Genomic DNA, 15,562 nt, shown 5'->3' on the forward strand with positions numbered 1-15,562 from the left:
CCAGCAACACTTTGAATACAAACATTTTATAAAATGTACATCTATATATATATGTATTCATATATTTCAAATATATTTGTAGCTGTATATGTTTTGAATGCAAGAGTTTCCGTGGGGAATAATATGAGGATTATTTGCAGCTTTCTGAAGGTTGAAGTCCAAACACTAAATTCTTTTTTTTTTTCAAGCAGCTCCATCCCTTGCTCTTTGCTTCAATCGTCCTCTTCATTTGAAAAAGTTCAAAATCCCACAATGAAACATTTTTGAGTCCTCCACATTCAATTCTGCATTTTCTTTTTCCTCTGTTTTAACCTGAACAATTCTACGTCAGGTTTTTTCGTCAAGCAATTGTTACTGGATTCTAATGCATGCATCGCTGAATGATTTTTCTTTTGTTTACTTGCTGCAGTACCTACTCTCATGAGTTTCCTATTTGCCTCGCATTCTGAGTGTGGTTGTAAATAAGGACTTGTACTTTTATTTATTTATTTATTTTCTGAATGAGCATTTGGCCCGTGTTGCATCCGTGTTCTGATTTTGACGGTAGTTTTCCTCCCTCCGTGTGACTAGATTACTGCAAGAGAAAGAAAAGAGAAGAGCGGCACCGTTACAGAAAATCAGGTTCTACCCAAAGACGGCTTCAACTCTCCATCAGATTCACTATTTTGACTGGAAATGTCAAAGACACTGAGAGGTAAGGGAGCTACTATTGTGCACAGTCAGCCCACTACATCCACTGCAGAGCTAAATCAATCTAAACACACACACACACACACACACACACACACACACACACACACACACACACACACACACACACACACACACACACACACACACACACACACACACACACACACACACACACACACACACACACACATGCACGCTCAAACGCAAAGCTTTAAAATGTGCTGAGTATTGAATATAGAAAAACACACTACTCATGCATGTGAGTCAGTGTTGTATATGACATTGTAATTGTGATGCAGTAGGTTTCCTTTGTAGTCTTGTTAAAGACCTGTGTGTGTGTTTGCATGTGGATGCATAAATCAAAAAAACACCCTACATATTTATTAAGCAAAAATAAATAAACATTTTTGGCAATAAAAGAAAACTTGCTACAATATAAAGTCAAAAAGATTTCACTGTACACTTTAGTACAGTCATTATCAAACATTGAAAATGTCTGTTTTTCCATACCTGACATCGAGACACCGACTATGATGATGACGATGCCCAGCACGATGGCGACGATACTTAGCAGGCGAGCCAGCCGCCCCAGCCTCCTGGCCCCGTCAATGTCCCCCACCTGCAGACTGTTTCTGGACTGGAGGCACACCAAAGCACAAGGTATTAGCACAAGGACCATCTGGCTGATCATGTCAATCAAGATGTGTATCACGAATAAGGTCATAATTAAACAGACATAAACATGGGAAAAAACACACATTTCTCTGAACCGGAGTATGAGATAAAAAAAGAGACCAATACATATTTTAGTGAGTCCTTTATATTCCTCCTACAAATCCGATGTTAGAGGGGATGGATGTGTTAGAAAAAAGCAGCTAACACGTTTTAATTGCATTTATGTCTTGGTCAGTATCCGAACTAAAAACAGCTCAGTGTTAAAACACACTAGAAAAACACAAGGCTATGATGTAAACCTGTGCCAAGACTGGCCTACTTCCAATATCAAGAAAACAATGGACAAATGAGGGGCCTATACTTGAAAGTATGTCTCTAAAAGGTATGGGAGCAAAAAAGATTAAATGGTAACCTCTGTTATTAGCATATTTCTGATTAGATAGCAGAATATTTACAAAAATCCTTGACACAAGCCAAGCCAAATTGACGCACTGGATTGCCCAAAAAAGTAATGGTGCTATACTCTCTTAGCGCCTAAATGCTAAATTATTATGGATTGTATTGACGCCTTAAGGACAACTTAAGTGAACATGGTAAACTACAAGGATTTACAGTTTGTTTGCAGAACATAGACCCGAGAGATTTCCCTTCACAGCAGCCTGACTCTCTCCAGCAACTCTCTGACAGCTATACTTTGAAATATTCATCTGGAGGTGCTCTGTTAATCAAAAGCCAAGTTATTTGGAAGGAGCAGTGACACACACAGCAGCGAGCTCAATAAGGAAAAAATGTAAAGCCATTTATTCCAAGCTATGAATGATGAAATGGTCTATTGCAAATTGACAGACTGGGATTGATGGAAGGATGTGACTTAAGGAGCCAATAGGATGAAGAAGGTGAAAGCCGCAGGGTGAAGGTGTAGTAGATCAACTTGATGTTGTTTGTATACTGCTTTAGGTATGGAGACAGGATGATTTATGCATAGTTGCATGGTAAATGGGAATGCTCTATCAAGAATTGCTTTCAGTCCCAAATAACATTAAATGGTTGATAGTAAAATAGTTCTAGAAACCTTGTTTTCAGTTTAGCTTTGAGGATTGTCAGCTTGTAATACTGGTTAACACATACCACAGTATTTAGCCAGGGCAGCTGTGGCTCGGAGGTAGAGGGGATTGACTCTTATTTGATAGGTTGGTTGTTTGATCCCTATCTTCTTCAGTCCCAGGATGAGACACTGAACTTAATGTAATTATTACTGATGGCCACTAAGCAGCCTCTTCCATCAGAGTGAATGTGTATGTGTGAGGGTGACGACAGCGATCCATCTCATGTTTACTTTCATACACAAAACTGAAACAGTTTGGTTCACAACATCTGGATGGCAGAAGCTCAGTCTGTAGGAACATGGGTTGGGAACCGGAGGGTCGCCTGTTCACATCCCAGCGTGGACCAAAGTATGGAACTGTGCTGCCGAGATGCTCATGAGCAGGGCACTAAATCCCCAACTGTTTGACCCTATTGCATGTGCAGCCCCTCACTCTGATGTCTCTCCATTAATGCATGTCCATAGGTCCAGTTTGTGTGTTTTTTTGTGCTTATGTGTGCAAGTCTCTAAATAGCTGAATATAGACCAGAATCTTCCTTCAGTGATTAATTCAGAATTTGAAATTAAAAACAGGTAAGTAAAACAAACATGTTTGTATGAGTCAGGTCAAAGATTAAAATAGGGTGACCGAGTGTCTACAGCTGGTTAACTGGGTGTTGTACTCGAGCCATGGACCAATAATATATTAATAAGAATAGATAGTAAATTGTCCCATCTCAACAGAAAGGTAGTCTGAGAGGTATGAAACCAAACAGAGTAATGTTTTTTTACAGGTTTAATTGTGGTAAGGAACATTGGACTGGGGAGAGCTTAAAAAACACTGCCTGTCTGATTGGTTGATTACCGCTTCCTGCTGTCTCACTCAGCTGGTTGTGTGGCTTGATGCATTCATCACGCAGAGTGAAAACATGGCAGTGTGCTGATACTGTGATGGTGTTGATTATGTTTGTGACGCACTCACTTAGCCTCTTAACAAAGCCATGTTGAATTCTGCAGGACATCTAACCTTCTCTCTATGCGAGCATCTATCAGGGATTTTCAAATCAGATACAGCATGTGACAATCAAACTAAGCCCAGAATTCTGTCATGACCAAAATGCAACATCAGGCAATTCTGGGGCTGGTCACTAGATTTAAATCCAGAGCTACTCGGGCTCAGTGAACAGTAACAGCTGTTAAAAGTACTGCAGTCAACTTGGATCAACTAGGCCTGGCCTGGATCTTCCATTTCCCAGTAACACTGTTTAAAATTTGGACTTAGATGAATAAGCTTGATTTAAAAAAAAAAAAAAAAAAAAAGTGCCATTCATACTCTGTGTGAAATAATGTCACTCAAAAAACAAAGCTCGTGTTTTCTCAATCAGTCAATGCAATAAGGCCAACAATGTGTTGCAGTGTGATTAAACCACCCTTTACATTGGGAGCTGTCCGTGGTGCTGAAACCGTCTGTTTAACCAGACCCAGTGTTTAGCACAGCAGAAAACAGACTTACATTACACAGTTACACTTTCCATGAAGTGGAAGTTAACCTAATGGTCACATGTCCTGAAATGAAAGTACAAAATATATAAAAGTATAGCCATGTATGGCATATAATAAGCAAGTACGACTGCACAAAGATAACATGGTCTAATGATTAACCTCTTACTCTGTCTTTATAATAGGGATAACATGGTAGAAAAGATTACACAAGAGACAAATGTAAAAGGATATGAAGGGGAAGCATTGGTTAAATGTTATCTTTGCTTTGAATGTATTAGTTCATCATTTAAACAAATTTGTTTTGAAGTCTATATTTCATAAATTCTTCTTCAATATCATCACAGAAATGAAAGGGAGTCCCAAGCAATCCATCCCAATTAATTACAGAAAGGAAAAATCCAAACAACACATATGAAGTCACAATAAATTGTGTGTGTCTTTTTGACTGGCTCACTCAATCAATATTGAGGGTGCAGAGTCAGGATTACCTCAGAGTGAGATAAGATTACACTGCATAGAGAGAGAGAGAGAGAGAGAGAGAGAGAGAGAGAGAGAGAGAGAGCGAGAGAGAGCGAGCGCTCCCTCTTGCATGCTTTCCTACAGTGACTTCATCCTCTAACCCATGAGCCTCTCTGTCTCCGGGCTGTCTGTGGTTTAGATCCCACCGTCCACTTGGTTTTCAGATGTATTAGGGTTTGTCCATGTGGCATCTAAAGTGTCTGAAATAGATTTAAGGTCCAATTAAGTTAGCATCATATATTCAGTAGACTAATACAAAGCTATAACAAGGCCTTCAATCTTAGGAATTTAACTGACGAACGTTATGAATAACTAAAAGGTAACTCAAAGAGCCAAATACTGAACTGTTTTTAAATGAGGTGTTTGTTACAATCTCAATCTGACTTCAGACACACAAGCTAAAATGAATGCACATGTCAGTCTGGACTCCTGACAGTCAAAAAACAGATATTTTCTCTTTAACACATGCTTTAGCTTCTCACTCTGAAGTCTGCAGTGTGAGGCGGTGGTACTAACACAGTCCCAGTGGAGCCTGTTATTGATCAGGACTCACATCACAGAGAAGAGCCACATCAGCACCTTAAATCAATGGACGTTCCTTTCAGAAAACATAGCACAGTCACCTGCTTATACAGACACATAAATGATGAAGTAATATACTTGTGAAAGAAATAGTTACCTCCCTCTGTAAAGATACAAAATAAGGAGCAATAATTGCAGACCTCTTTGTAAACCTCTTTGCTTGTGTTAACCTGGTGGCAGGACGTCGAGTACGTGTGTTTGTGTGGTTAGTGGGCGTCACCCTTTCAACCAGCTAATGAATGTCTATATTGATTCATAGCAAGAGGAGGCCTCGTCATATTTGTTTTCTGAATGGGAAATTCTACACTCAAACTGTCTTGTCCAGTGTTCGTTCTGCAGTGTACACACCAGCCACTCATACACCGGGGGGGGGGGGGGGGGGGTGTTCATCACCATTCGATCATTTGTTCGATCATGGTAGAAAAGATTACACAAGAGACAAATGTAAAAGGATATGAAGGGGAAGCATTGGTTAAATGTTATCTTTGCTTTGAATGTATTAGTTCATCATTTAAACAAATTTGTTTTGAAGTCTATATTTCATAAATTCTTCTTCAATATCATCACAGAAATGAAAGGGAGTCCCAAGCAATCCATCCCAATTAATTACAGAAAGGAAAAATCATCATCAATGTTCATCACCATTCGATCATTTGTTCTTTTTGGCCAGTTTTTCACTTCTCTTTTGATTCATTTGTTTTATTGTTTATCTAGATTATTTTAGGAGATTACATATCTAACTTGCTGTGGCATCGTAATATGTTCTGGCCTCCAACTTTCTGAGCCTTAGGGGTTCAATGATTGCTGTTTTTTTTCAGAGACCGTAACACAAATACACACACACACTACGCTGTCTCTTTGTACTTCAAGTGTTCAGCATCGGGTGAAGGCAAGTAAGTCAGTGAGTGCTCTCCTTCTCCCTTGTCATTAAATAATAATGGAGTCCAGCAGCAGCAGCCTGGTGGAGGGGTACAGTGTTAAACCAGGAGCTTTGTGTCCTTCTGTTCTGTACAATTTGGATCAAATTCGATTTTTTTTAATTTACATTTACATCCATTACCATTTTTTTTCAAAATAGAAGAATGAGGATAATTCAAGTATAGCAAGAATATGTTTAAAATCCTGGGAGAGAAAACAAGCCTGTTGTTAGGACGTAGCCACTTGGTTTAAACCACTGTGGTCTTAGGTGTAAGGAGCGTCACAGCCTCTAGGGGCAGCTAACGGGGCTTTTAGACCGAGCCTTGTTACACTAGAATCTTCATTAAAATTGCAAAGCACTCAATGTGGTCAGGTGATCAAATCTGTCAGATCGCAGACCTCTCATTCTTGGAGCTTTAAAATGCAAAGTCTCTGCTGCTGCAGCAGCTTATAAATTTGAATTGCATTTATGTCTTGGTTACCATCAGAACCTACAACAGCTAACTAAGTGTTAGCACGAGAAGAAACACAAAGCTATATTTATGTCATTGTAAGATTAGCATGCCTACATGCTCACTATGACGACTTTTTGTTTGCTCATGTTAAACTGGCATAATGCCGACCCTGTTCACAACTTGAGTTTAGCAAACACACATTAGCTTACTAGCACTGTAGATGAGGTAAATGTGAATGTTACAAGCTTAAGCCAGGGATTCAGGAAAAAAGATAATAAAACCTTAATAAAACAACACATTAGTATAACAGTTTTACCAGTCACAATATGATTTAATAGCTGGCTCGATACTTGTGAGCGAGAACAACAAACTGGGGAACAAGCAAAGTCAGTACATGGACATGACATAGGGGCATGAATGAGTGATATGATCTTTTGGTTGAACCTGTTGTAAAAACCCAATAACTTGAAGCTTTTCAAATGATAAAAACATCAGTTTCCTACCATAAGATGAGCAGTTCTCTGCTTTTCTTTCTGATAAGTTTCATAGTATTGAAAACAACAGTATTCCCACTGTAATAAGAAGCACTCCTACACACATATGCACACATACACACACTCATCCATTCAGTGCAGCAGTGAAAGTCCATATTTCACAGGCAAATCTGCTGAGCATGCAATAATGCTTCTGCAGTTTGGGGCCTTCCCATTACTGGGATAGGCTGGTGTGGGCAGTAAAAAGCCCTGCCTCTCCAATCCACATAATTGACTGCACATTTTCCATGTTTGCCAGCCACAAGCCTTCCCCACCACAGCATCTCTCACTGATCTGTGGCGGCAGCCAGCTGGAAGTCGGCTTTTAGATGGTCCTGATGCTGGAAGTGGTGGTGGGTGATGATGGCTGCTATGTTGTTAGCAATACACCGTCTGCTCGTAGAGAAAGATGCTGATTCTTTTGCATGTCTTTTGACGCTGAATGTACTTGATAGTACTTCATTTGGGTCCTTACATGATTAAAATACAGAAAACTGCCTGTTTGATGTTCTGTCTCAGACCTTTTTTTTTTACACTGTGACTGTTTATTCATTGTTAGCTGGGCTTTTATGTTACTTAATTATTAACATATATTAACATATATATCAACAAGTTTTAAAAACCCGGGGGCACCACCCTGAAATCAGGGAACAACCAAATTATTACAATATCAGTCTAAAATTAAAGGCAGGGTAGGTAATTTCCTCCAGAAACATTTTTTTAATTTTTGGTTGTAATTGTCTTTGTGTTCTGATAGTAAGTTAAGATCTTATGTGCTGAAAATCTGTCATCTGTCGCAGCTGTACGCCTGTACACACTTTGACCAATGTCACAAAAGTCGGATGATGGTTCGTTTTTCATTAACCAATTAAGTCTCTGTACTTCATGCATGCATGCATGAAAAAATACTTTGGCCTATGTAATTAATATGGTCATATTGAGGCCTCCAATATTAAAAGCAAACAAGACCATTAGCATGAGCTATTCCTGTCTTGCTGAAAAGGTGATCGAAATGATCAACGGCACTGTGAAAAAAACTGTTTTTTCGGGTTCTAAAAATGTAAATAATGAGCCAAAGAACACACTTTAACAGTCATTAACTAACCACTGCTAACTCAATATTTTCTAATCTCTACCCATACACGCATAACATTTTCCTCCTTTCATTTCTTTTTACGGTTTCTCTAACCTCACCTCCACCACACCATCCACACCTACCATCTTAACATGAGATAAGTTTTCCAAAAGTATCCATTTCACACGGGCTAAGGGATTATGAGCACTTAGCCAGGAGCTTCCACTCTGATGCTACATCTTGTGGTATCTACCACATTACTTTTGCTTCATTTGTTCACAACGTAAGTGTTGTATAAACCTCTATGTTCCTGCTCGGGGCTCACTTGCACTTATCTGACATCAGTGCGGTATATGATTCAATTCCTTTCTAATCCAGTGATAGGAACTACTTTATTGCCATTTTCCATTTCTCTCACATCCATCTGCCCTTGTAGTGATCTTCTTTAAGAGGGCCCATATTCACTGTCCACATATACCCAGGAATGAGAGAGGATGTTGATAGCTGTCGCAGGGTTGGCCAACTGCTACAAGTTGCCCTCTGCACAGAAACTAAATTGACTTCTCAAGCCTTCAAGTGAGTTAGTGGCCATCTCCAGTTTCTCCCTCCTTCACTTTTCTGATGCCCTCTGTCAAAGCCCCTCTCTCTCTCTCTCTCTCGCTCTCTCTCTCTCTCTCACACTCACACACTCACTCTGCACCATTAGTGAGCGGCTGACTTGTGAATGTCAGTGGGTTCATGATGATGGCTTGCTGAGACTGTCTTGTGGATACTGCCTGATATTCCCCTTGGTGTGAAGAGTTTACAGGAGTGATATTAGAGAAGTAATGGGCTCACTGAAACACTTGTGGTTTTTTTTTCAGTCAACTACAGTCTTTCAGAAATAAAGTGGGCTGAAAATTACAAAAACGCTATGCCAAAAGCAACTACGCTGTCATTGAAGTTAAAATCCGGACATGACACAATGCCACTATAAGACTGCTGGTAGAATACTGCAAACAGTTTCATGCACAGTTCAGTCTGTAACTATCGATTTTTTTTGTTGTATGTTGTAGAAGATGTAGGGTAAGACAATATTGTTAATTTCAATATAGTTTGTGTTCCATTTAATTAACCTTATATGCGTCCTCTGTAGAGCTGCCAGTTCACCTCTTTCTCATCTCACTCTCTCCCTCTTTATCCTACTACTCCATTCTCTCTCTCTCTGAGCCGAACTCAAAAAACAAATCGATAACAAGAGGCACAACCGTGTTTATTTTGTGATGTAGAAAATCAATTAATTTCACAAACAGATACCGAGATTTGAGTTGTGGTCCATAACATTATTGCTTTTACACTAAATTTATACAAGTTATAAAAGCAGAAACAAGTGGTACAAAGTCAAAATCAACAACAGACCAACTCACCAACTAACTCAACTATCCTACGAGCAAATCACAGCAGTGTTGATATTCTGTCCAACACTTCCTCTTTTGTGATATTGATTTAATATATGGCTGCAGCGTACCAGACTGTGATGGAGGAGGAGAGGATGGACTTCATGATGGCAGTGTAGATTAGTAGTGCACCATCATGGTCATCGGCAGGTTGAACTTCTTCAGCTGCTGCAGGAAGTACATCCTCTGCTGTCCTTTCTTGATGAGGGAGGTGATGTTCTGCTCCCACTTGAGGTCATGGGCGATGGTGGTCCGCAGGAAGTGGATGGGGATGGGACTGGGGGAGGCTGCGTTTTTCCTGAAGCCCACAACCGTCTCCACTGTCTTCAGAGCGTTAAGCTCTAGGTTTTTGTCGCCGCACCAGGTGAATAGATGGTCAGCCTCCCACCTGTAGGCTCCACCAGAGATGAGTCCAAAGAGGGTGGTGTCGTCTTCGAACTTGAGGACCATGACAGACTGTAGGTGCAGCTGTTAGTGTACAGGGAGAAGAGCAGAGGAGAAAGAACACAGCCCAGAGGGGAGCCAGTGCTGATGGTCCTGCTGTCCCAGACATTCTTCCCCAGCCTTACGTGCTGTCTCCTGTCAGACAGGAAGTCTGTGATTCACTTGCAGGTGGAGTCAGGCACGTTCAGCTGACAGAGCTTGTCCTGGAGCACTGCCGGGATTATTGTATTGAAGACAGAGCTGAAATCCACAAACAGGATCCTGACGTAGGTTCCGGCTGAGTCCAGATGCTTGAGGATGGAGTGGAGGCCAGGTTGACAGCGTCGCCAGCATACTTGTTGGCTCTGTAGGCGAACTGTAGGGGGTCCAGGAGGGGGTCTTTGAGATGTGAAAACACAAGGCGCTCAAAAGATCTCCACCGTGGTCAGGAAGTCATTAAGTCCTGTGGTCCTTGGTTTTTTGGGGACAGGGATGATGGTGGAGGACTTGAAGCAGGCTAGCATATGGCATGTCTCCAATGAGGTGTTAAAAATGTCCGTAAAGACTGGAGACAACCGAGTAGAACTCGTTCAGGTTGATGGCCAGACAAGTCACCACCAGAATGGGGGGTTTCAGGCTTGTAACTAGTGAGCTGTCTGAGAGCATTCCAGACTGAGCCAGATTCTCTGTCTGAGTTGTTGTTGTTGTAGTTTCTCAGAATAAAAACAATTGGCTTCTCTCGCCGCCCTGCTGAAGGTATTTAGCCTTTTTAAAACTCTCCCTGTCCTCACTCCTAAAAGCCAACTCCTTTTCCTACCCTAACCGTCTGAGTTTAGCTGTGAACCAGGGCTTGTCGTTGTTGTAACTCACCGTAGTGCGTGATGTTACACATGAGTCCTGGCAGAAGCCAAAGTATGATGTCACAGCCTCTGTGTACTCATCCAGGCTGTTTATGGCAGAACTGAAAACATCCCCGTCAGTACAGTCTATGCACGCCTTTAATTCTTCCACAGCTTCACTGGTCCACTTCTTTGACAAATCAAATGGACCTTGATGTGGTCAGCGTGGCCCAGTGCAGCGCAGGGCACGGCAAGATCCAAAACCTTTCCCTCTCTGGTCAGAGATTTAATAAACTGTCTGTACTTAGGAAGCTCATTACTGAGATGAACTTTTGTGAAAATCCGGGTTTGTCCGCTTCACACACAGTATCTGGTCAGCAAGTGCCCGCTGTGCTTCCTGCACGTTGGACTGCAGGGGGATGTAAGTTAATGCACCAAAACACATGGGCAACCGTCCGTGACGCCATCTCGATGAAAAAGGTAACAAGTGTGGTAAATGCTGTTTCTTAGACAAAGGGAAACGTCTTGTGCTCTGTGATATTCAAAGACACTTATTTTCCCAACCTGAAAATTTAAAGTAAAAAGCTTCTCCTGCTCTTAGAGCATATAGAAATGTTACTTCTCCTGTGAGTCAAAGACCTAGCTGTTATGAGTATTCATTGCTTTGTTTTTCTTATATTTAGCACTAATGGCTGCTATTAACACAAATCAATACCCAAAACTCATCGCCCCCTAGCTCCCTGCTTGAAAAGGACACATAGTAGCAATCGTTTAGCCTCTGCGATGTTAGCCAACAAATACTAACTTACGCTTCTACCTAAATTATTTTTCTTCACCTTTAATATTTTGATCGACAAAAAAACAAGGACACAAAAATAGCATTTGGTCTTCCATATTAGTATCACACTTTTACAATATTTTCAGCCTTAAAGCTTCTCTGACCTGGACTGAAGCACAAACCCTTTGAAGGAGTTTAAGTGAACAATAATCGCCGTGCCAGGGAAGATAAAGGCTCTTTGTATTGTTCAGCAGGGGATTTGACCCTGGTGTACAGTATCATTACTTCAGTGGACAAGCACACAAATGCAAAGGCTTTTGTCTTGCATTGACTCACAACCAGTCTGCTAAAACTGAAGATTAAGGTAATTACAATCCAAGAGTGCTGGATTCCTGACCTATCAGCCTTGGATAAAGCCTCGCTGCTCTATTACATTATGTATAATTACTTGCATATCTGTGTACCATCTCCATCTCTCTGAGTTCCTGTGTGCAGCGACCTCACCGGTACAGTTAAGAGCAGAATAAAGAACATATAACTTACTAAACTAGTGAAATATTTATAACCTCCTTAAATAAAGGCTGACTACTTTATTTCATAATACAATTAGTCAGCATTTATTACATTTTGCCTTTGTTAATTCCTCATTTCCACCTGTAATTAAAGAAATGAGATGGATGAGAGCAGGGACATTGGTGTAATACAGTACACTTCTGACTGGCTGGATGCCATCCACAACATTTTTTCAACTAGCAGGATGTTTTATTGCACTAGCACAAGCACAATTCAAAGATCAAATCTAAAGCTTTTAAGATATGCCTATTTTACTTACTTTAATGTGTTTACGTTTGCCTCAATATCGCTTACATAATCTGTAAGTTTCTGGTTTTCTTTAATAGACAATGGATTTACAGCAAAAGCAGAGCTAAACATCTATAACCTAGCCTGCACCATTCATGTTGCACACCAGCTGTAGGTTTTTAAGACTAAACTATATCCTACTATGTTTAAGTATGCAATAACACATTTTCACTTTTATTGTCAACTTTATCAGGGGTGAAGAATTCATTCAAATGCATTGTTACTGCAATATAAACAGGCACAATAAACACATCACCACAGACGCTATCATATTTACACAAGCCACATGCATTCATTCTCAGCATGTGAATAAGTGTTCAAAAAGAACTATGATGACTGAAATAATATTTATAGTTGAAGTTGTCATAGCTAATATTCATGCTTCAATATTTATTTTGATCAAATGTCGAATTGATCAGTGTTACTGCACATTGTGAGGTTTTCCTCGCATACCATGTTTACATTTGTACACGCACTCTTTAATATCACCTCTTAATGTTGCACTTACTGTTTTATAGGCACACAGCCTTCAATAAATTCCCTGCCATTTTGAACGCGCACCTTTTTGCTGCTGCAGAGAGATTAAGAAAGAGATCTTTTTTTTTGTAGCACAGCCTTCAGAATGTTTTTTTTTTTGTTACATTCATAAGAAGTGCTGCATCCCAAATGTGGATCATGTAAACATGGTCCATAGTTCAAGTGCAGAGAGTGAGGACCACGTCCCTGGACACACAATGATTGAATGAAGATTACTGAACATTAGATAGATAGATAGATAGATAGATAGATAGATAGATAGATACTTTATTGATCCCGAGGGAAATTCAAGGCATCCAGTAGCACATTAGAAGAACATCGGGCATCAGCACCGGCTTGATGTGACTTTGGTGTCTTGGCTGCATATTACATCAGCATTTCTTACATCCTGTAACTTTCAGTGAGAGGAAGAAGTGGAAGCAGCATCCCTGAGATCATTTATAGCAGTGGAAGAGCTCGTAATGCACTTCACTCAAACACATGTGTGTGTTTGTATGTTCCCTCACAAAGCCTGATGTTCATGACTATCAGAGAACAGAGATTATAAAAATATGAAACATCTGGATACATTTCGAGATATCCTCATATAAAGATTGATCATTCATTGTCTGCTCCACACAAGCATGCAATGAAAAATGTATTTTCTAGCTGCTTAAATAGTGAAATGCAAAAAAATAAAATAAAATAAAAATAATCAATGAGTGGTTAATTTGACAACTAATCAGAAAAATACCTTATTTTAAAATGTGGGGATTTTCTGCTTTTTGGCTGTTAGTTTAGCAAGTAAGTGACACTCACCATGATAGAGTAGACCAGGGCCACGATGCTGACGGGCCACACGAGGCAGAAGCAGGACAGGATGACGAGGATGAGGTAATCCTTGGGTTGGGGGGTCTCCTGCACGGTGGCGTTCCCGGTGGATGAGCGGCTCAGGCTGGCCTTGGAAGGGGACAGGGGGCCGGAGGCGGCCAGGTGCCCGGCGGAGCCTGACCTCATAGCCATGCTATGGCCGTTCTGGTCGGCCTCCAGGCCCCGGTCGTTGTCCATGTTGACGGTAAAGGAAGTGGACATCTTCATTCCATTCCCACCAGGCTCTGTGGTCAGCGCGAGGAGTTTCTCAGTCTCGTGGGAGTCTGCAGGCTGGGGACCTCCTCCACCCTCACCCAGGTTAGTTTTCAGGAAGTCGGTGTCCGTGTTGATGGCCATGTTAAAGTTCCAGGTTTAAGAAACTAAATCAGCAAAGTGTATTTTTCTTTAAAATGTTTAAAATAGATCAAATGCTATAAGAACATGATATCCCAAAATACAGCCGAATGAAACGTTTTACAATATTCTGTTGAGAAGTGGTCAAGTTTGATTTATGACCTGGGTCTCCAACCAAGGTGTGGTGGAGGAAGACACAAAAAAGAGAGAATTTATAAAGCGTAGTAGTTTGAAAGTAGTGTGCTTCCCGTAATAATCATATTTCTCCCTAAATTAATTTCCTTCTTCATCTGTCATATCCACTCATTTCCAAAGAGGGCTGGGATCAGAAAGCCTCCCCTCTGCTCTGATACATCCAGGTAGACTCGATTTAGTTTAAGGAGCGCCTGTCTCCCACCTTCATCCAAGACTCGAACCACTTTCACCTTTAAATCTGGCAGTAAAATAGACTGAATCCCTCTCTTCCCTTTTCCTTAATATGAAGAAGGATAAAGTGAAACGTCTCCCTGACAGCGGAGCATCTATTCAGCCACTTTCTCCTCCCTTTCTCTTCCTCTGTCTTCACGCTGCAGCAGCACAGAGACAGACAGACTCGACCACTTAACTTGGGACCGGTGTCAAGTTACCCAGATTACAGAGCACTTCCGGTGAGCTAAGACTAAAGTTTTTATATTAGTAGTAAGCGTTTGAGGTTTCAACACATTTATCTTGATGCAGCTTTCTTTAAGCTCCTCACAGTGCATTTGCTTTACCATCATCTTTATCAGGAACTTTTAGTCCATAAAATGTATTAAATATTTAGTTTTCACAATAACTCTGAATTTTATTCTATTCTATTATGTTGAGAATCCTTTTTTGCTCTGTATCAACCCAATTTTAGATCCATGTTTTATTTGATGTTACAGCATCACGTTTTTATTGCTTGTTAACGTTTTACTGTATATTAAGAAGCGTCTGCAGTTTATATGCAGCACAACGAAATATCCTTCAAAGTATTTTTTATAGAAATATATTTTCTTTAAGCTGAAATAGTAGTGCAGGTTGTGTGATATGTATTGCTTTACTTGTCCAATGTCACACACTGCCTGCAATCATTTCTAATTGAAACTATGAGCTAAGAAAACAAAAGGAGCGAGGTAAAACAAGACAAAATACATTCATTAATAGTTAAGAATACAGTGAAGATATCAATTCATTAGGAATTAGTAGATCAAATGCTAAAAACCAACATTAGTGCAAAAGCCAAAATTAAATGCCCCCAAAAATTACGTGAATAGACTTATTTTGAAATAGCGTCTGCAGGTATTTCCGGTAAAAATCAATGGCTAACTTGACGCAACTCATGCCGGCGCAGGACAGTCTGGCGCGTTGCCTCCTTCTCTCCCCCTCCTCCTCCCTTTCTTCCCCTCTCTTCCACACTTGCACCAGAGGTTTATGGAGGAGAGCCA

General features: G+C 40.5%; 1 protein-coding gene across 1 annotated transcript; it reads right to left on the reverse strand.

The window, feature by feature from the left end:
• Positions 1-206: 206 nt before the first annotated feature.
• trarg1a (trafficking regulator of GLUT4 (SLC2A4) 1a) lies at positions 207-14,685 on the reverse strand. Its single transcript, XM_079354654.1, has 3 exons — positions 13,710-14,685; positions 1,204-1,330; positions 207-574 (listed from the first exon to the last, which is right to left on the reverse strand). The coding sequence occupies exons 1-3, from the start codon at positions 14,115-14,117 to the stop codon at positions 567-569; spliced, it is 543 nt and encodes a 180-aa protein (XP_079210780.1). The 5' UTR covers positions 14,118-14,685; the 3' UTR covers positions 207-566.
• Positions 14,686-15,562: the final 877 nt, after the last annotated feature.

Source organism: Symphodus melops (assembly GCF_947650265.1).
Source record: "Symphodus melops genome assembly, chromosome: 10".
Classification (NCBI taxonomy): domain Eukaryota; kingdom Metazoa; phylum Chordata; class Actinopteri; order Labriformes; family Labridae; genus Symphodus; species Symphodus melops.

What these genes read in the sequence shown, in the direction of transcription:
- trarg1a (XM_079354654.1), bottom strand. Translation starts at nt 14,117, where the DNA reads ATGGCCATCAACACGGACACCGACTTCCTGAAAACTAACCTGGGTGAG. An exon ending in CCCTGGTCTACTCTATCATG is followed by an intron (nt 1,331 to 13,709) that starts GTGAGTGTCACT and finishes GTGTGCCTCCAG; the next exon opens with TCCAGAAACAGTCTGCAGGT.